Source organism: Haliotis cracherodii, unplaced genomic scaffold (genome assembly GCF_022045235.1).
Source record: "Haliotis cracherodii isolate W230 unplaced genomic scaffold, xgHalCrac1.p SCAF_10, whole genome shotgun sequence".
Lineage (NCBI taxonomy): Eukaryota > Metazoa > Mollusca > Gastropoda > Lepetellida > Haliotidae > Haliotis > Haliotis cracherodii.
In genome coordinates, this window is record NW_027266265.1 from 457,304 (window position 1) to 480,866 (window position 23,563).

General features: G+C 39.4%; 1 protein-coding gene across 2 annotated transcripts in view; it reads right to left on the bottom strand.

Annotated features, from left to right (window-relative positions):
• Positions 1 to 23,563, bottom strand: part of LOC139453946 (genetic suppressor element 1-like) — a 104,173-nt gene that overhangs the window by 75,950 nt on the left and 4,660 nt on the right. For both annotated transcript variants that reach the window (XM_071235389.1, XM_071235388.1), the window contains exon 2: positions 6,024 to 6,120. In XM_071235389.1, coding sequence (XP_071091490.1) covers positions 6,024 to 6,120 — 97 coding nt within the window. The remainder of the gene's footprint in view (positions 1 to 6,023; positions 6,121 to 23,563) is intronic.

Consider the following 23,563-nt stretch of genomic DNA (forward strand, 5'->3'; position numbering starts at 1 on the left):
GCTGCGGTCTGAAAATAAATGAGTCTGGATCAGACAATCCAGTGATTAATATACAATTGGGATGCGATGAGATGCATCAACCAAGTCAGTGGGTCTGACCACCCCATCTTGTTACTCGCGTACAATCATGTGTTGCTGAAGATCTATTCTACCCCGGCTCTTCACGGGTCCTCTTTAGAGTGAGTGAGTCAGTCAGTTGGGTTTTATACCGCCTTGACCAGTATTCCAGTATTTCATGACACGTCAGCTTAATGTGGGAGGACAGTCTGAAGTGATGCGTGTTTGATAACGTGCCCTGAGCATGGGTATGGAGCAGACAAACGGAGAAACCGGGACTCAAACCAATGATCATAGGTCTTCGGTGTGACCAAGGGACACAACTCTGCACAGCGAAGTGCAGAACCAACCTAGGGTATTGAGAGGCTTATGCACATGAGGCATCACTTAGTGACAACATGCTGACATCAGGATGAGAGCATGATGTGTGATTTCATTGTACTGTTCACTGCAATCAAGATAACTTCACCAATGTTCAAAGAACAGAAACCTTCACAATTTGTGGTACAATTACATGCTAGTCTGGGCGTTTCACAAAAGTAAAGCCATTGTCTGCTAAGGAAAGGGACAAGCTGGATGGAAGTGAAAATACTTCACAACCCAACTACAAATACAGTTGATCCAATGACATGTCCATTTTGCATTGTGTTACCACGGAAACCAAAATGCTATCTTAAACTTATTAAAAAGACTATGGCTAGTTTTCATTACAAAATAGTAATACAAAATAGTATTCAAGCAATTATTTAAATATTAAACTTCAAATTTTGGGCCCACGTTAAAATATAAAGAAATTATCTTTATTCACATATAGCTACCTTAAAAAATACTGATGTCAATTTAAACTGAAAGAAGATCACCTAAAGATTGATTTGATTTTATAACTAAACCAAAAATTGTGTGAATGTCACTCGTTTGAAACTATGTTAAATTAACATGAAACCCAAGCCCAAATGACTTGATCCATGATCACGTAGAAATGTGTAGGTTGTATGCAAGCAACATGGAGGCAGCAGCAGCAGTGAGAGTGGCTGTCGTGTGGAAGGCTTGCCGCTACCTACATATTGATCTCCACATAACTGCAACATGGTTGTATCGTGTTATCACGCAGCCCACCAGCTGATGCCGTGTCATATTATAACACGCGGAGACAAAGAGTCGCCACACTCGGGGCCAGCAATAGGTCACATGCTTTCTTGACAGCCAAGTGAAAATTCATATTATATCCCACACAGGCACACACACACGCACATACAGACACACACACAGAGGCACAGGCACACACACACAGACATAAACACACAGGCACACACACAGAGACAGGCACACACACACACAGACATAAACACACACAGAGACAGGCACACACACACAGAGGCACACACACACAGACATAAACACACAGGAACACACACACAGAGACAGGCACACACACACACACAGACAGGCACACAAGCACACACACACACCATGCACGCACACTGCCAACTGATTGAATGTGTCACAACACACACACTGACTGACTGCGATGGAACTTGTATTGCCACAATGTGCACACAGATCACAAACAAGCTTCAATATTCTGTGCTATGGTGAGAAGATGATTTCTATCTGTTTCTTGTGAAAAATAACATGAAATCAGTTGAAATGAAATATAGACGTCTTGGACAGGAGTAGATCTTCATGCAGGTATATAAGGCCCCAGTCAGGACAAGTGTCCATTATAGAATGACTTCACAGCTGGATCTGCAATACCGTATTTTCTTGAGTATAGTGCACACTTTTTTCCCAAAAAACACAGCTGTGTAGAAGGGGGTGCGCATTATACACGCCATAATGAGTTTTGATGGTTTTTCCCCCTTACCGCAAAGACATTACCATGAGCACGCAACACCGGAAATACCATGTCAACATATCCATACTGGAGTACACAATGTAATCTTGTAATTCCACTGTCTGGTAATAAAAAGTGTTCATTGTATATCTGGACTTATGTTTGTAACTTATTTCAATAATTTTATTCAAAATTCCTTTTAATACTTAATAAATTAATTTCGGCGAAACCATGTGTGAAGCGATCGAATCAAAATCTATCATTGGGTAAGTTTTAACTGAATCACCGGTAGATTAAAAGAAAACGGGTGTACAGCTGATTGCTGTTTTCGGCTTTGTTTACGAGAAAAAACACATGTTAATCTTAATCCTGGCATGTAAAACAATGCTTAGCAGAACAAACAATACAATTTAAACAGTAAACAACATGTCTGGTTATGTACTGTCTCAAATTTCAAATTTGTACTGACCAAGTTTCTTATCACCCGTTCGTTTACCTGAATTCGCTGAAGGAGTATGGTGTAACTATTTTCTGCTCATAATATTCAAAACAAAAACTTCCAAAATACTGAAGGCCCTAGGGGGGGGGGGGGGGGGGTGCATTATACTTGGGTGCGCACTGTACTCAAGAAAATATGGCAGTTTTCTCGTCTATATTGTGTCATTGTACCATCTCATGTTGTGCCATGCTACAGCTTTATGAACAAAATCTAAAGTTTCTGATTTAAGTTTCTTGTCTGTTGACAGTGCATGATGGGGTATGCCGCCAGACTTAACAGGTGCATAATGGGGTATGCCACCAGACTTAACAGGTGCATAATGGGGTATGCCACCAGACTTAACAGGTGCATGATGGGGTATGCCACCAGACTTAACAGGTGCATAATGGGGTATGCCACCAGACTTAACAGGTGCATAATGGGGTATGCCACCAGACTTAACAGGTGCATGATGGGGTATGCCAGCAGACTTAACAGGTGCATGATGGGGTATGCCACCAGACTTAACAGGTGCATGATGGGGTATGCCACCAGACTTAACAGGTGCATGATGGGGTATGCCGCCAGACTGAACAGGTGCATGATGGGGTATGCCACCAGACTTAACAGGTGCATGATGGGGTATGCCGCCAGACTTAACAGGTGCATGATGGGGTATGCCACCAGACTTAACAGGTGCATGAAGGGGTATGCCGCCAGACTAAACAGGTGCATGATGGGGTATGCCACCAGACTTAACAGGTGCATGATAGTTTATTTTTTTGTCAAAAGCTGTCCATCTATAACAAGTGTTTGTTTTTACAACATAAAGAATTTGGTAGCGCACGAACATCTTATTCCACTTAAGATGGTGATCTACAACGTCAAGGTTTTTACACCATATATTTTCTGTCACTTAAATCCTATCAAATGGATATGGCTTCAACTCTTTCTCCATAACATTAAACAAATTTCAGATGACAAATGATAGCATTTGGATGATATACACTTAGTCTTTCGATGACACATTGCTGGTGGAAAAGTTTTTAGCAATTACTATTTCTAATGGCCAAACAACAAGTTAAATTTAGAGTTCAGAATATGCTACAGTACATTTGCTTCCAGATGTGTCCAAAGGAATGGGACTTAATCATTCAAATGTAACTCATTAACATTGTGAATGTCAACAGTATATTCATATTCTGGTTACACCTCAACACCTGGATTCTGCAATATTTATTTTGCCAGCAATCAGTAACACCATTTACAACAGATGCCGTCTTATTACTTTGAATATTTTCAATTGCGATCCAAACACACATTGTTTAAGGCCTAGAAATCTGATAATGGCAGATTGTCTCAACCAACAAAATAAACACATCTACAAAAAAAATCTATAATTGTCTTCGTAAATAATAAATCCAGAGAAGTATAAGAATCCATACTGAAACGTCATATTTTACAGTAAATAAAGAAGTTGTTATCCATATATTGTGTCTACTTTGTCCTCTGTCAACTTCTAACTTCTAAGTATATTCGTGGTTGAAATTAAGTTTACGAATATAGGGTACACGAGAATATATATATACTATAGTCACATAAGTTACCTCATAATTCAAGTCACAAATACAGTTTCAACTCTTTGAAGACAAAATAACCCCAAATATGTCCAACACTTGTCATTACTTTTAAAGAAACAATTGAAGGGAGGTAACCCTTCTCACCTTCACATCATCAACTATTTGAAGGAGCTTAAAATGCCCATGAAGGTGACAGTCACAGATAAAGTCTGACACCATGATAAGAGATCCAACCAACACCTCACTCCAACCTGTCATTCACTTATAACAGAAAATAATTTGTCGAGCTGTCAAGTCAGTTTACACAATAATGACATTCTAAGAGCAGCCATGTCTGAAGAAGAAGAATGAAGGAAGTCCCTCACGTCCACTGTCTGATCCTGCGACGAGCACATCCGGAGTGTGCTGCCTCAAACCACTTGCCAGAAGACACAACACTTCCTCCTGCTAATATACTTACTTACCAAATATCTTCAAGACTAAAATCGAGTGAAAATATTTTTGAAAGATATGCGTCAGTGGGAAAGTTTTGGCACATACTGACACATATTATGACAAGAATCTCCGCATTCTTCCCCCCCACCCCCTCCTTCGCAGGCAGCCATTACGTAGTTCACCAGCAACAGAAGAGACTTGACAACATACAAAAGCTTGACATGGATATTTTGCACATTTTATGGAATACAAAGAAATGAAATACCAATCTTTGACAACAGAAATGTTTTCAGAATACCAATACCCATATATAGGCATGGTGTGTGTGTGTGTGTGGGGGGGGGGGGGGGGGGGGGGGGAATACCCCACTCAGACACAGCATACTGACCCCGAGCCAAACAGTCCTTGTTTTAGCCCCTTGAAGCCGAACACCAGACATGGTAACAACAAGTACCATCTTTAAACGTATTTTCATATGACGAACACCGGACCTTTCGCTCCCCAGGAGGACGCTCTAACACTTGTTGTGGACTATGTGGTCCTCCCCAACACTGTGATGGACCCCTTGTTGTGGACTATGCGGTCCCTCCCCAACACTGTGATGGACCCCTTGTTGTGGACTATGTGGTCCTTCCCAACACTGTGATGGACCCCTTGTTGTGGACTATGCGGTCCCTCCCCAACACTGTGATGGACCCCTTGTTGTGACTATGTGGTCCCTCCCCAATACTGTGATGGACCCCTTGTTGTGGACTATGTGGTCCTTCCCAACACTGTGATGGACCCCTTGTTGTGGACTATGTGGTCCCTCCCCAACACTGTGATGGACCCCTTGTTGTGACTATGTGGTCCCTCCCCAACACTGTGATGGACCCCTTGTTGTGGACTATGTGGTCCTTCCCAACACTGTGATGGACCCCTTGTTGTGGACTATGTGGTCCTTCCCAACACTGTGATGGACCCCTTGTTGTGACTATGTGGTCCCTCCCCAACACTGTGATGGACCCCTTGTTGTGACTATGTGGTCCTTCCCAACACTGTGATGGACCCCTTGTTGTGGACTATGTGGTCCCTCCCCAACACTGTGATGGACCCCTTGTTGTGACTATGTGGTCCTTCCCCAACACTGTGATGGACCCCTTGTTGTGACTATGTGGTCCTTCCCCAACACTGTGATGGACCCCTTGTTGTGGACTATGTGGTCCCTCCCCAACACTGTGATGGACCCCTTGTTGTGACTATGTGGTCCTTCCCAACACTGTGATGGACCCCTTGTTGTGGACTATGTGGTCCTTCCCAACACTGTGATGGTCCCCTTGTTGTGGACTATGTGGTCCTTCCCAACACTGTGATGGACCCCTTGTTGTGGACTATGTGGTCCTTCCCAACACTGTGATGGACCCCTTGTTGTGGACTATGTGGTCCCTCCCCAACACTGTGATGGTCCCCTTGTTGTGGACTATGTGGTCCTCCCCAACACTGTGATGGACCCCTTGTTGTGACTATGTGGTCCCTCCCCAACACTGTGATGGTCCCCTTGTTGTGGACTATGTGGTCCCTCCCCAACACTGTGATGGACCCCTTGTTGTGGACTAATGGTGTACAGTCCTGAGACTGGAGGAGGGTGAATGCCACTTACCGTCTCCTTGTCGGACGCTGTCAGGGTTTGTAGTGTTACTGTCATCGTCACAGCTCACCAAAGTTGCGTACCCTCTTAACTCACTCACAGAGGCATCCTTAAAAAGAATAAAGGAAGAATTAGTTCAAACATCACACATGTTCAATATTACACATAAATTCTACCATGCTTATTTCCCCAAGGTTGGCACTGTTAAAGATTACCATTTAAAATATCACAGAGTTGTATTATTGTTACACTATTGGTATACAAATGTTATACCACTGTAACCATGGCAAGACCCTTGTTATATTGTTACACTGCTGGTATACAAATGTTATACCACTGTAACCATGGCAATGCCCTTGTTATATTATTGTTAGACTGCTGGCATACGAATGTTATACTACTGTAACCATGGCAATGCCCTTGTTATATTATTGTTAGACTGCTGGTATACGAATGTTATACTACTGTAACCATGGCAATGCCCTTGTTATATTATTGTTAGACTGCTGGTATACAAATGTTATACTACTGTAACCATGGCAATGCCCTTGTTATATTATTGTTACACTGCTGGCATACAAATGTTATACTACTGTAACCATGGCAATGCCCTTGTTATATTATTGTTACACTGCTGGTATACGAATGTTATACTACTGTAACCATGGCAATGCCCTTGTTATATTATTGTTACACTGCTGGCATACAAATGTTATACTACTGTAACCATGGCAATGCCCTTGTTATATTATTGTTACACTGCTGGCATACAAATGTTATACTACTGTAACCATGGCAATGCCCTTGTTATATTATTGTTACACTGCTGGCATACAAATGTTATACTACTGTAACCATGGCAATGCCCTTGTTATATTATTGTTACACTGCTGGCATACAAATGTTATACAATTGTCACCAGATTGTGGCTGTAGTGGTGTCACAACAATGATTTGTTCAGGTTGAAGTCAACTGTCTACCCATGACATTATATGATTAAAAGACTGATGACATTACTCCCATCTTCATTGACAGACTCTGGTCTTAAAGTGACGTTTAGTCCAAGCTGTGATCCTTAGCAAATGTTGAGTAGCATACTCTACAGTTCCACATTGGTACACATGACCTGTGTCTGTTCAAAGTAAAAGCAGGTCTAATTAACCAATCAAATGCGTTCAGTCATGAAAGTGAGGCAGCACTCATTCATTAGATGTAGTAAGACACACATTTCCTAGAATCTCACACACATCATTTGTTTAACATGTCTTGAATATGTGTCCATGTGATCCAATTGGATTCAATTCAAACTGGACTTTTGTAGTCAGTTAACCCCCCTTGAAGATGACATTAGGGTTGTGATAGGGGCCGCTTGATTTTCATGTTTAATTTTGACATTAGGGTTGTGAAAGGCCCCATTGATTTTCATGTTTAATTTTGACATTAGGGTTGTGAAAGGCCCCATTGATTTTCATGTTTAATTTTGACATTAGGGTTGTGATAGGGCCCCTTTGATTTTCATGTTTAATTTTGACATTAGGGTTGTGATAGGGCCCCCTTGATATTCATGTTTCATTTTGACATTATGGTTGTGATAGGGACCCTTGATTTTCCTGTTTAATTTTGACATAAGGGTTGCAGGGTTTAACCTTGCCATAAAAAAGTGGGGGTTAGGGTTAGGGTTAATTCTAAGGCTTCTCGCAGGCCATATGAGGTCCTGTAAAGTAATGCAATAGTGTAGTGTACTGTACATTTCAATAATTACTGTAGAACCTGGATATTTAATCAATGATCATGAGGATAGTGGTCATGACTGATGGAGGAAATAACAGACAGTTTCTCGGGATGTAGTATAGAGAAAATCTCACCCAAAACTCTTTTGATATCAAATATATCAACACTCGTTTATAAAAGTGGAAAAACTCCTCGGTAAGCTTCAGTTTTTCCACTTTTATCAATTTGACATGAGGGTGTGATTTTATTTATCATCCAATGGTCTGCAAAGCACTGTGATGCAATTTTATTGCAGCGATATCCACAATGTAGATATCGCTTGATTTCACCTAAGCCAAATCTACTGTGGGAGCCAGTTTTGGAGGATAAATTATTCTTCTGCACCCTTTTTCTACCTTGGGCTCTGACAGCAACCCTTTACTTTCATACTTAATTTTTAACACATTATCTGGTAAAACGTTTTGCAACATTTTCAAACAGAAATATTAAAATGTTAATGTTTTCAATTAGGAAATAATGAAATTAGCTTTCCATAATTACTTCCTATCATCACTGGGAGTCTGTTTCTAGACAAAGGATTCCTTATCAGTAATCCCATCAAAACTAGGTCAATGTTGATCTGATAAATAAGCACTGTCTCAACAAAAGGCAGATAATTAAACACACAAGATGTCACCCCAAATGACCACACACTTTTATTTTTTCACATATTCACCCCAAACTCCCATGATGTATTCCTTTTCAAAACATATCTCCCCTATTTAAATCCTCCATTGTTCGGAGCATCTGCACCTAAGCCCTGCATGAGTTATCTCCCTTGAAGCAGGTCACAACCCCATTATGGTTTGACATGAATAATACCCCTCTTTGACATGCTTTCCAAACCAACTAGAAATAGCTAGCTGGGCCCAGCATAAACTGGTTTTCCTGCCAACCCCATTCTTTTCTTATCAGCAATTCTCTTTGTGCACATCTGCCAGGCAGGCCGAGCTACTCATGCGGGGAGGCCAGGGAAGGCAGCCAGCACATTTCACAGACTGGATGCCTGTCTCCTTCCGTCCCCAGCACTGAGGGGGACATCCACCCTCACAGCGCCGGCAGAGTGATTCATTCTTTCAGAGCTACATGACATGACAAATTCAAATTAAATATTGGGAGCAGGTCTTGAGATTAAATTCAAATTATTTAGATTTTATGACAGTCACTGAAAGTGAAACTGATTGAATAGCCCTTATCACTGTCAATTTTAGGAGGTGAAAAAATACATATTCTTTTTAAATTTCCAATATATTTGTTCCAGTACAGTGCATTGACATACAATCTTGGGAGTAACTTGCCAATAATTTCTACAGCCGTGATTATTATCTTCTCTTTCAAATATCTATTTTAAGTTGAGCCAGATGTGTTTTAGTGAGCAGCAGCACCATTGTACCTATACATGTCGACGCGTGAAGATCCGGGTCAGAATAGGTCTTTAGCAACCCATGCTTGCCATAACAGGCGACTGTGCTTGTCATAAGAGGTGACTAACGTGATCGGGTGGTCAGACTCACTGACTTGGTTGATGCATGTCATTGTATCCCATTTGTATGAATCGATGCTCACGATGTCAATTACTGGATTGTTTGGCCTAGACTCAATTATTTAAAGACCTCCATCATATGTCTGGAATATTGTTGAGTGTGGCGTTAAAAACAAACAAAGATATACATGTCACATCAGTACAGTAAGGAAGAGATCCTACACCCAACAACATGGTGGAGCCAAGCATCAAGACCAAGACAATAGACAGAGATTTGTTTCTGTCAAAAGGCAATTCAACAGCGTGTCAACTACGGACCTGTCTGCCATCAGCTGTTTGTGTTTTCAGATTTACTGGCATATAAAGTATTCAAAAACAGTTTCAGAGACAAATATGATCTTCAGAAAACAGCACCAGCTTGAACCTCTCCCAGCTCATCAGTATGTAGTGCTGTAGTAGTGCTGTAGTAATGCTGTAGTACTGTAATAGTACTGTAATGCTGTAGTACTGCAATGCTGTAGTACTGTAATGCTATAGTAGTACTGTAGAGCTGTAGTACTGTAATGCTGTAGTAGTACTGTAATGCTGTAGTACTGTAATGCTGTAGTACTGTAGTGCTGTAGTAGTACTGAAGTGCTGTAGTACTGTAATGCTGTAGTACTGTAATGCTGTAGTAGTACTGTAATGCTGTAGTACTGTAATGCTGTAGTAGTGCTGTAGAACTGTAATGCTGTAGTAGTAGTGTAATGCTGTAGTGCTGTAATGCTGTAGTACTGTAATGCTGTAGTAGTGCTGTAGAACTGTAATGCTGTAGTAGTAGTGTAATGCTGTAGTACTGTAATGCTGTAGTAGTGCTGTAGAACTGTAATGCTGTAGTAGTAGTGTAATGCTGTAGTGCTGTAGAACTGTAATGCTGTAGTAGTAGTGTAATGCTGTAGTAGTGCTGTAGTACTGTAATAGTGCTGTAGTACTGTAATGCTGTAGTTGTGCTGTAGTGCTGTAATGCTGTTGTACTGTGATGCGGTAGTAGTGCTGTAGTAGTTCTGTAGTAGTATTGAGGTGCTGTAGTAATGCTGTAGTACTGTAATGCTGTAGTAGTGCTGTAGTGCTGTAATGCTGTTGTACTGTGATGCGGTAGTAGTGCTGTAGTAGTTCTGTAGTAGTATTGAGGTGCTGTAGTAATGCTGTAGTACTGTAATGCTGTAGTAGTGCTGTAGTGCTGTAATGCTGTTGTACTGTGATGCGGTAGTAGTGCTGTAGTAGTTCTGTAGTAGTATTGAGGTGCTGTAGTAATGCTGTAGTACTGTTATGCTGTAGTTGTGCTGTAGTGTTGTAATGCTGTTGTACTGTGATGCTGTAGTAGTGCTGTAGTACTGTAATGCTGTAGTAGTATTGAGGTGCTGTAGTAATGCTGTAGTACTGTAATGCTGTAGTAGTGCTGTAGTGTTGTAGTAGTGATGTAGTACTGTAATGCTGTAGTAGTGCTGTAGTAGTATTGTGCTGTAGTAATGCTGTAGTACTGTAATGCTGTAGTAGTGCTGTAGTGTTGTAGTAGTGATGTAGTACTGTAATGCTGTAGTAGTGCTGTAGTAGTATTGTGCTGTAGTAATGCTGTAGTACTGTAATGCTGTAGTAGTGCTGTAGAACTGTAATGCTGTAGTAGTAGTGTAATGCTGTAGTGCTGTAATGCTGTAGTACTGTAATGCTGTAGTAGTGCTGTAGAACTGTAATGCTGTAGTAGTAGTGTAATGCTGTAGTACTGTAATGCTGTAGTAGTGCTGTAGAACTGTAATGCTGTAGTAGTAGTGTAATGCTGTAGTGCTGTAGAACTGTAATGCTGTAGTAGTAGTGTAATGCTGTAGTAGTGCTGTAGTACTGTAATAGTGCTGTAGTACTGTAATGCTGTAGTTGTGCTGTAGTGCTGTAATGCTGTTGTACTGTGATGCGGTAGTAGTGCTGTAGTAGTTCTGTAGTAGTATTGAGGTGCTGTAGTAATGCTGTAGTACTGTAATGCTGTAGTAGTGCTGTAGTGCTGTAATGCTGTTGTACTGTGATGCGGTAGTAGTGCTGTAGTAGTTCTGTAGTAGTATTGAGGTGCTGTAGTAATGCTGTAGTACTGTTATGCTGTAGTTGTGCTGTAGTGTTGTAATGCTGTTGTACTGTGATGCTGTAGTAGTGCTGTAGTACTGTAATGCTGTAGTAGTATTGAGGTGCTGTAGTAATGCTGTAGTACTGTAATGCTGTAGTAGTGCTGTAGTGTTGTAGTAGTGATGTAGTACTGTAATGCTGTAGTAGTGCTGTAGTAGTATTGTGCTGTAGTAATGCTGTAGTACTGTAATGCTGTAGTGCTGTAATGCTGTAGTAGTGCTGTAGTACTGTAATGCTGTAGTAGTGCTGTAGTACTGTAATGTTGTAGTAGTGCTGTAGTACTGTAATGCTGTAGTAGTGCTGTAGTACTGTAATGCTGTAGTAGTGCTGTAGTACTGTAATGCTGTTGTACTGTGATGCTGTAGTAGTGCTGTAGTACTGTAATGCTGTAGTAGTGTTGTAGTGCTGTAGTAGTGTGATGCTGTAGTAGTGTGATGCTGTATTAGTGCTGTAGTACTGTAATGCTGTTGTACTGTGATGCTGTAGTAGTGCTGTAGTACTGTAATGCTGTAGTAGTGCTGTAGTACTGTAATGCTGTAGTAGTGCTGTAGTACTGTAATGCTGTAGTAGTGCTGTACAGACATCCAGAGTTTCAGATGGCCATCAATCACCAGTCATACACCCATAAAATTTCAATATCACAGATGGTTTGTTTAATAGAAACGCAAAGCAAGGTGTCACTTGTTTCAAAATTTAATAATTGAAAAGTAAATATTAAGCATTAGTCCTACTTACATTATTGATTCAATAAAACAATGCACAGCTATCAAAAATCATAACTGACATTCTGGGCAACGCATGTCTTTGCATCATGTCGCATCATACTTTCTGAATCCGAGAGAAACTGTCAGGAGCCTTAGTGACTAAGTCAAGGGCTTTTCTTGTAGCGCTCGGTGTTAATTGGCTAGATCATATGTATTAATCCAATCAGAAAGGGTATTGCATATCAATTTGTTGTTATGGTTCATCCACTATTATTGTTGATTTGTGAGCACATGGCATAAGCAATTATTGTGTTTGTGTATTTGACTTAATGACTTTTGCCATTGACATTTAATTTCTTGGGTCCAAGTCATTGACCTATATACAGCTTTTTGTGTCAAAATCAGTGCAGTCAAAGCAAACAATCTTTGAACAAAACATTATTTATTCAGCATGATTAAATGTTCAGTTAGATTAAAGCATATATTTTTCTTTTTTCAGTCCAACATCTGGTCTAAGTGACTGGGCTGATATACTTGAAATACAGCAGGCTTTCAATAACCATTGTTAAGCTTCTCCAAATCACTGCTTCCCCAGACATGCTTATCTGGCGCCTGGAATCAAAACAGAAACTTAACTGAAGCCCAACATACGTACCAGAACACAATGGTGAACATACGTACCACAACACAATGGTGAACCCATGTACCATAACAATGGTGAACATGCATACCAGAACACAATGGTGAACATGTGTACCAGAACACAATGGTGAACATACCTACCATATCATAATGGTGAACATGTGTACCAGAACACAATGGTGAACATGTGTACCATAACACAATGGTGAACATGGTTACCAGAACACAATGGTTAACATGCATACCAGAACACAATGGTGAACATGTGCACCAGAACACAATGGTGAACATGTGTACCAGAACACAATGGTGAACACGTGTACCATAACACAATGGTGAACATGTGTACCAGAACACAATGGTGAACACGTGTACCAGAATACAATGGTGAACATGTGTACCATAACACAATGGTGAAGATACGTACCATAACACAATGGTGAACACAAGTACCAGAACACAATGGTGAACATGTGCACCAGAACACAATGAACACATATACCATAACACAATGGTGAACCTATGTACCATAACACAATGGTGAACCTATTTACTATATCACAATGGTGAACATGTGTACCAGAACACAATGGTGAACATGTGTACCCTGACACAATGGTGAACACATGTACCAGAACACAATGGTGAACACATGTACCAGAACACAATGGTGAACATGTGCACCAGAACACAATGAACACATGTACCATAACACAATGGTGAACCTATTTACTATAACACAATGGTGAACCTATTTACTATAACACAATGGTGAACATGTGTATCAGAACACAATGGTGAACACATGTACCATACCACAATAGTGAACACATGTACCATAACACAATGGTGAACATGTGTATCAGAACACAATGGTGAACATGTGAATCAGAACATAATGGTGAACGTGTACCAGAACACAATGGTGAACATGTGTACCATAACACAATGGTGAACATGTCTACCAGAACACAATGAACACATATACCAGAACACAATGGTGAACATAATGGTGAACACATGTACCAGAACACAATGGTGAACATGTGTATCGTAACACAATGGTGAACACATGTGCCATAACACAATGGTTAACATATGTACCATAACACAATGGTGAATATGTGTACCGTAACACAATGAACACATGTACCATAACACAATGGTGAACATGCATACCATAACACAATGGTGAACACATGTGCCATAACACAATGGTTAACATATGTACCATAACACAATGGTGAACATGCATACCATAACACAATGGTTAACAGATGTACCATAACACAATGATGAACCAATACCATAAAACAATTGTGAACTCATGTATCATGACACAATGTTGAAACTGTGTACCATAACATAATGGTGAACCCATGTACCATTACACAATGGTAAACTCATGTATCATTACACTATGGTGAAACTGTGTACAATAACACAATGGTGAAACTGTGTACAATAACACAATGGTGAACTCATGTATCATAACACAATGGTGAAACTGTGTACCCTAACAATATCAGACAAATATCAAGATGTAACAGGAAGACAATAGCTTAACTTGGTTGTTATTATTCTTACTTTCCAAACATGAACTATCAACTCCAAGCCTTTGAAACAGTCTACAACATCAGCAAGAAAGACAGGGTTCCACCACACACAAGCAGTTGTTGCACCCCTGCTCAAGTTACAAAACAAGAACTGATGACACAACTCACCATTATTTACAGCAAGCACAATCAGACTATCACTAAGGACACCTTGAAGCAAACATCCGTTGTCAGGGAGTGGATGCAATGCCATACAAATTTGACAGATGAAACATGATGAAAAGTCGTATTTGTTTTATCTCACTATTGTATGTCAGTATCCTTTTTTCACAATCCAAACTGCAGGGCCATGGGAAGCCTTTGTGTCGCGATCTCTGATTGGTTGATCTCAAGCGATAACTTGTCAAATATAAGCAGTAATAGACCAAAGTGCTATCACTATCATTGTTCTCCTCCTAAAGATATAAAGAGTAAACACAATGGTAAAGGCAGCACCATCATATCAAGTTATTAGAATATATTACTCCTGGTATAATAATAGTTTCAGATTTACGGTAATTTCTTCCAATCATAGCATATAAATTATTGGCCTACCTTCAGAAGACAGTACCCCAACTTTTCCAACATGACACTATGACGTAATTTGTGATATTTTGTTGCCAGATACACCGGCCAAATAAATGCCCTCCGACATCAGGGGTCATTGAGTCTGCATTAGCTTCTCAGAGTGATCTATCATCTCTACACGAGATGTCATTAAATAAGCCCAGTGATATTTGTTTACAAGATATAGTCTTCGGCAACGCATTTTATAGCAGGCACCAGTTTGAAAAAAGCATTTTAATTTTCAATATATACTTTATTCAGTTTCAGCTTAACTCATGTGGATAAATGAAATGTAAATTGTAACTAATATGCATTGTATTATATTTCCGCTTCAGTAGTTTTTATTATTATGCATGCAGTTTATTAGGTATTATTTAATTATGTTGCACACATCTGATTTCTAAAAGTCACCTGTCTAAACACTAATTATTTACCATAATACTTCTGCAATTAATCAATTAGATTTGGACTGACAAGGATGCATACAAGGCTTCACTAGTTGTGAAGGGGGTTGGACCTCCTCCTAAAGAATTTTCAAAAAATTGGAGCCGAAGACACAAAATGTGCAAATAAATGCACTTGTCAGGGTATTCTTGTTTATTTGATTGTCTTCACATTTTTAGTTGCATTTATACTTCTCACAAAAAACACAGAGTTAGCAGGACGAAGTAGTTTCATGTTTAAGTATTTTGGCTGCAGGAAACTCACCACACAAGACATTTTCCCTCACTGCACTTGACCAGTAATGATTGAAAAGCTGACTCACCCTCGTGGTGTCAGCAGCCACACCTGTGCCTTCCCAGTTCCTTACTATGATCCACGTTATCCTTACAGTGTTCCCTCCCACACTTTTCTGTGACAAAATCACCCAAAGAATCATTAAAAACCTGTCATTCATGCGTACTCGGAGAATTCAATATCTGATGCCTGTAGCCATTCGTGCCATATCGGCTCACCCCTCAAAACTCGATATCTTGTAGATTAGGGAATGGGACAAGTTTGCCAAATGGCATCAGAATCACCTGTGTGTGTCTGTCGCCTATTGAACCCTGTCCCTTCAGTTCCATAATGTCTAATGCATGGCTAGGTCAATTTGCACCAAATTTAACAGTGTGGACATAGTTCAGTCAGTTAGCTGTCAGGCTAACAATCCGAATGTTGTGGGTGTCTTTGAGTGAGTGAGTATGATTTTACGCGGCTTTTAGCAATATTCCAGCAATATCACAGCGGGGAACACCAGAAATGGGCTTCACACATTGTACCCATGTGGGGAATTGAACCCGGGTCTTCGGCGTGACGAGAGAACGCTTTAACCACTAGGCTACCCGACCGCCCCTCGTGTCTTTGAGACATGTGACCTGTGGCAGAGACCTTGATGTGGTACTGTAAAAGTGCTCCATTTTCCAAGACAAGTAAGTTTTAATCATCTCTGCAAATACATTGTAAGTCATCATGCATAGTAATCACAGGAATAAGGGCTGTGACGGTTCACCTATACCTACGATATCATCGATACTAAGATACAGACAATACTTGAATCATCAGTTCATGATACGCTATGAATAGAACACTGGATAGAGTTACCTCCCGTAAAGCCATAGGGAGCATAGCAGAACTTGCATTAGTTCTAACTCAATGTAAGCATGGCGGAACACCAGCACAGTGACAGAAGATGTGCCTGCTTTTGAACTATGACATTTAATAACCATCCCTTCATTTAAAACTGTTTTGTTCTTGTGTTTTTTTCGTTAACAAGTTTTTGTTTTTGAGATAATAAGTAAATGAATGAATGTAGAGGTTTAGGAGTTAACCTTCCGTGATTTCATCATTTACTACTACTTGTGACCTGCCAGAAGAACAGGAACCTTCTGGGTGCGAGGATACAGTTGTGCTGTGACATCAAACACATTTGACGGCAACTTACTTTAGTGAAGATTGCCATGTATGACATCATGTATCTCTGTAATAAATAGGAATTGAAGCTTGTGAATTGTATTTTTGTTCCGAAGATGCTGTAGTTTTAAAATATAATGAAAAAGTCAAAATGTGATTTTCCACTCATAACGTCCCTTATCTTATGGTTGGTCACATTTGTTGGTGTATCGTGATAGCAGTGGTATCGTCCGTCTGTATCGTGATATGTATTGCGATACTCAGCTCTAATGGTAATGTTTTCAAAAATTCACATTTTCAACAACCATTTTTTAAGCACCCATTTGAAAAGTGATACAGCATAGTTTTTTACTGTGCATTAAATACGAGAAAGCAATTTTTCATGAAACTTTTACTCAAGATTGGGGTATGCACACTATACTCATATAGTTTGACCAAATTCAACATGTTCAAATAAATAGCTGGCAAATCTGGAGGCACCCTTGGATAACATCCCTGTTATCATTCATGTCTGGAATTTGTCAAAATAAATTATAAAGTAAATAAACTTGTACAAGGGAAATGTGGTTGAGCTCCACTTCTTAATATGAATCATGCAGAACGTTTTCATGTTAGTTGCCAAACTGATCCTTTGGAAAACAAAATCTGATAATTAGAGTATCATCATCATGATAGACTCTGCTTTCCATAAAACGTCTTGCATCACATCCCATCTCGCATTCTTCACTCGCTGAGGATTCTTCTCCTAACTGTCTACACAAACTCTGCTGTCTTGCCATCAGTGCTACAAAAGTGATTCCCTGCCCTTCTGAATATGTGCACAAAATCACACAAAGCATGTCATGTCTCATCATCAGTGATAATACCCAAAGAGGTTGATACAAAGGCTGGGACTGGTAACTTGGGTACCCAGGGTGGGTAGGACCCGGGTACCCAGGAGTGTTAGAAATTGGCACTAGTCCAGTAGTCCTTACCAAACTGTCCAATAGTAAAGGTAGCCTAAGGACTACTAGAAACTGGCCCATTTTAAGAGTTTGGCTATATGTTATCATCATAAGGACTAGTGGACAAAAACTGTTAGTTTCTAACCCTGCCCAAGGTGGGTAGGACCAGGGTACCCAGGGTGGGTAGGAACTTGGTATCCAGAGGACTAGCCAGACCAGTGATTTAAAGTCATGTGATATGTTGTTTAATGACAAAAATTATCTAGAACTCTTTCGTCACATTACAAGTCACTAATGTTTGCATTTCTTTCTGACTATGCACCCATTCCTTTTGATTTTTCATATGATTGAATAAAGATATAACTTCCAAAACTTCCAGAAGTCCAACTTCAGTGTATGCATGACCAGACCGTTTAATACATGTATCTAAATATGTTGTGCCAGGGCTAAGGTAAAATAATTCCCAATCCAACATTATGTACCTATCTCTTGCGACCTACAGCGGGTACCCGGGAGGGTCGGGTAGGAGGGGGGTATGTACCCGGGTAATAAATTTGGACTTGTCCCAGCCCTAGTAATACTGAAGTTTGCGAGTACACCTCAATTGACATAGTGAGTACACTTCACATTAACATTGATGTACAGTGTTGCAGCAGCTACCAGTTTTCTTTAGGAGTGTGAGAAAAATGGACAACTGACATTTCAAATCTTGTTGACACATACAGTGCCTGACAACCGAATGGCAGCAGTCATCAGCCTGCTATACCAGTGTCCCCGCTGGCTTTTGAAACTGCCAGTCCTGGTGGACTGCCAACTCTAAACATTACCAGTCCCCACTAATTCTTGTCGGTCCCAACTTTTAACAAATAAAAAGATGTATGAAAATTACCTCTTTATAATATAATCTTTCAACATCATGTTCGATTGCAATGACGTAATCTGTAAAGTAACCTAGTTAGATTTAAACAACATTCACACAAAGTTAACTACAAAGCATAGTGAAGGTTATTTCCCTGCACTTAACACAGCCAAGAAGAACCCCGAAGGTAACAGACAAGCTGACTTCATTTAAACATATACTTATACAAATATCGTTTGTTCAACTACAAACATTTATAAGATACTTTATTTGCTGGTCCCAGGGAATTTTACTGATAATAAAACCTGGTAATTACCGGTACTGGGAACACTGTGTACCAAATGAGGTAGTCCACCACTATTAGCAGGAGTCAAGTTCTGTAACTGTCTGGAAATTGTTTTTTTTGGTTCGACATTATTTGTGAATAACGTAAAACTGTGAGTGATTCCGTGAGTGATCGCGATCAGACTACACTGGCAGCAATCCCATCCCGAAATGTCTCCAAAGATCAAGCCTCCCACATTCAACTTTACACAAGGGTGGGTAACTCTATTATTTGTTGCCCTTAAAACATGGCCATAACACTCAACATTTTACCAGCACTTCAATCCAGGGCTTTCTCTAAACCTTCTCAGAGGCCGATATTTGGCCCTAAGTCTGCAGCAAATGTAAAATTTTTTTATCAATTTAAAACTAAACATGTCCCTGTTTGTGTTACTATATATCCTATATATCACTAGTTGCTAATGTTATGGCTTTGTAGAAGACCAAATATAGGAACATGTTTTAATGCTTCATTTCATATTATGGCATTAAGTGAAATCTATAAATACCTCTGAATTTAAGAAAATATGAATTTATTAAAAATTCCCAATTTTTGAACAAAATAACCATTTTCCCAGTTTGTCTGCCAAGGGCACTTAGAATCCCAGGTAAGTCAATGCCATTATTTTGTTGCAACAGACAATCACTACAAATAGATTTACAACAGTTTCAAGTGCCACTAACACACTTACACACAACACCAACAAAAGCACTTTGATGATGTCAATACAGTTTGTGAGGCAGACTTCCCAAACCAGACTCCAGTTGTAGTACAGAATAAATTTTGCTGGAACTTCAACTGGTCACATGTCATGTTTTAGTGTTGCAACCAGTAGTGAATACATGTGTCCAGATATTCTGTTTTATACAGCCATGCCGTAATATTGTACACAGGAAATGCTTGTTGTATCTAGACAACAGAAAATATCCATAGATATATTGTTTAAATGACTGGCAATGGAATTCATTACAACATTGTCACTAATCATGGAGCTGATTGATACATCTGACCACAAGTACAAAAAGTAAGAGGAAGTATGAATGTTTCATTTGACTACAAATTAACTGTGTTACTTCATCAAGTGAAGCAACACCGCAACACACATAGCAATGTTCCTCGTACAGTCAAGTCTCGTTAATCCGACACTCGTTAATCCGACAATCGGCTTTATCCGACACTAATGATGGGAACCGATTAAATCAGTGCTATTTAGACCCGTTAATCCGACAGTCTCGCACTCCGACTCCGACACACCTAATTTGCAACGAAATACCGAAATCACTCATTAATCAGTCTCGTTAATCCGACACAGTGATCAGCGTTCTCCGTGGTCATCTGCCCGCGAGTACACAGCCAGTGTTTTGATGCGAGGCGAGTTGGCTGGTAGCTGCATATTACAAAGCTGAAGCAATAAACTTGCTTAACAATAAACAATTAATGCTTTAAATAAAGAAAACAGGATAATTCACATGCTTAGATTACCTCAATCTTATTAAAATCAGATACAAGTTCTCTCTATCGATGAGGACATCCCATTACAAGTCACGTCAGAACAACCTTTCGCGAACTATGACCTACCAATGAAATGACCAACAGGAAGGTGACGTTAGCCACTTAGAAAGCAGCTTTCTTAAGCTTTGGGTACCAGTTTCAAAGTTGCGACTCCCATTACAGACTATGCTTTTTAAAGTATTTTGAATCTGTCAACAGTCCGTAACAGTTTTTTTGTGTTAAACTTTAGAGGTTGAATGATTAGAAAACATATTCCGCCAACAATTTAACATAACAATATGAATATATATTTTATATTTTTTATAACGTGTTTGAATCCTTATCTATCGTGTAGTTGCCCGATTTTCGATCACGAACGTTGATACTACTAAATTTCGTTTAACCGACTTACTCGTTAATCCGACACAATTATATGCAACCATCGATGTCGGATTAACGGGACTTGACTGTATGTTGATTTTTAGATCTTAGTTGATGCCTTGGAAATGCAAAAGAAATTTTGTTTGTTAAATTTCAAGAATTTTGAAAAAAGACCTGATTAGCAATAGGCACTAGATCAGTGTGTGCATGTTTATGGCTTATCACCAGTCCCGGACGGGCCTCAATCAAACATGTCCAAAAAAGTATGAGAATCAGTACTTTACTCCCAAAGTGTTATCCCAAATATAACATTTTTTACAAGTCCCAGTATAGTTCTGTGAAAATGTAACTTACCACAGAATTGCATAAAAATCATGGAATTTACCTTTTTTAATCAATCAATATGTAAATTTTCATTTGTTTCAAGCTTTTCTATCAAATTTTGCACTCTAATGAAGCTCAAAACTTTATATGCGATTCAAACATACAAAATATGAATCCTACAATAAAACAAAATATGAAATATATCATTCTCACTTTTGAATGTTCTTTCAGAACTATGACTACATAAACTGTTTACATCTAAGTTACTATATATAAATGTCAAACACCATGCATATTTATTTGCATAATTTTATGTCTTGAAATGTCTAAATGCTAGAGATTAATTCTTTTTTTTAAAGAATTTTTTTAGATTTTAGAAATATTAAATATTTCAAGACAGTGACACTAGAAACTTCTTAAATTCAAGACAACGTTTCTTGTTCTAATGTATAGTACAGTCTCCTGCTGTTTTCTTTCTTTCAGAAAACAATCAATATATTTGACCTACATGTCACTTTGGCATGCCAGACTTTTTATTGTCAACTTGGTTGAAAGAAATGGTGAGGTCAAGAGGTTCAAGATAGATGAACACACAACTCTGTGCAAAATTGTATGCCAACGCTGTGCAGTGACCAATGTGTATAGAATGCATGTTCTCAAGTACAGACTTGAGACTCAAAGGGTAATAACATTTTTTACACACCAGCAGGGAAAATAAACTTTCACATTCCATCTGTATCTAAACACCTATGCAGGTGCAAATGAATACCTGGGCATGTGCAGTGTCTGTTGTAAGATTGACAGACATAACACCTGTGACATCCCATACAGTTCACATCATTGCCAGGGTCACCCTTCTTTAAGCACAACATAGGATGAGCTTTGGGACTCCCACCCCCATCCGGAGAATATGACCAGTCTGCTCCAGACCCGGCAGGTATAGCGGAAGCTATGACTGATTTTTTAGAAGTACTGATTTAACTTTGAATTGTTTCTGCAGTAACCCACAATGACGGAGGAACAGAAGCTGCCTTATGCCTTTGAACATGCAGCATTTGTATGTAGTCTTGCATGCTTCATGTGGTTTTTTTAATGTTCATCAGCATCACATTCAATAAACATGGCCCACAATATTCATGGAAAGGTCCACAATTGTCAAGGTCTACAGCCCTCTAAGTTTGTTTTCTTGCTAGGGAACCAAGAGGCTCCTAACATGAATATTTTAGGAGCCAAACCTAAGTTTTTTAGGAGACAACAGATATTGTGACCAATTATGTAGACTTTTAGGTAGCCAAGTGGCGACCAAGAGATCAATTTAGGTCGCCAATCATAGATCTAAGTTGCATTTGGACACCAAAATGGTCGCTACTTAGAGGGTTGGTCTATGGACCCTAGGGCCCACCTTTAGAAAATCCTAGGTTTATCACTGTAAGGTGTCTCGATCTGAAAAGACATTTGATTACATGTTTTCTAATAGTTGACTGTTGGTTAATTAGATAATCTAGAAAGTCATTGGATTCTTAAGTAGTCACCACACAAGTGTTTACCTTGACACGAACAGATTTTGACTTCATAACTACCAAAAATGTAACACAGAGGCGTGCACTGTATAAACAACCCCATCATGCCTATAGGGCTGATGTCACCACATCTGGTTACATTTGACCTGCAATCTCAGAAGATGTCATATTCCATCACGTGATTGCCACACAAGTAGGAACCTGATAGGATATTTATCACAAGTGATGGCCAAGATTACATTTATTGGATGATCTTTCATTCATGAACGGTCTGTACATAGATTCCTTTTTCATCAAACATGATCGATGAATCACGTTGCGTTTCTTAACAGCAAATGATGGCAATGTGTTTTCAGACTGAGGATTTAACTATTTTATCCTGATTTGAATCTTGACAACTGAAGGGCCATCATGTAACATCATAATATGAAGGTACAGTTTACTTAGTAATCCAAAATAATAATAAGGAATAACTGATTGCAATTTACAACAAATTACCAATAAAAATATTGTTAATAGCACCGAAGGTACATGACTTCGTATTTGTTAGTTTTCAGGCTGTGATATATTCGCAACTGATATCATAAGCAAGATACAATACTTTATTCATTATTTATCATGTTCATAGAGGATGTGTGTTTTCTTGTCATATACCATGTGTATCTCCGGGAGTGACCTGACACAAAGGATATTTTCGTCAGCGGTGCAACCATGAATGGACAATGGACATGTCAACATTTTCAGGACATGATGAGAATAAACATGGTTTCTGACAGGGAGGGACAAATGTCCTATGTATTTTCTTACTGATCAGCATGATTTTACTTTCAAGACCATTCTTATTGACTTAAAGTAGCTCCGGCATAAAGAGTCTTTTCTATTGTAAGACCAGTTCTGTTTCTTTCT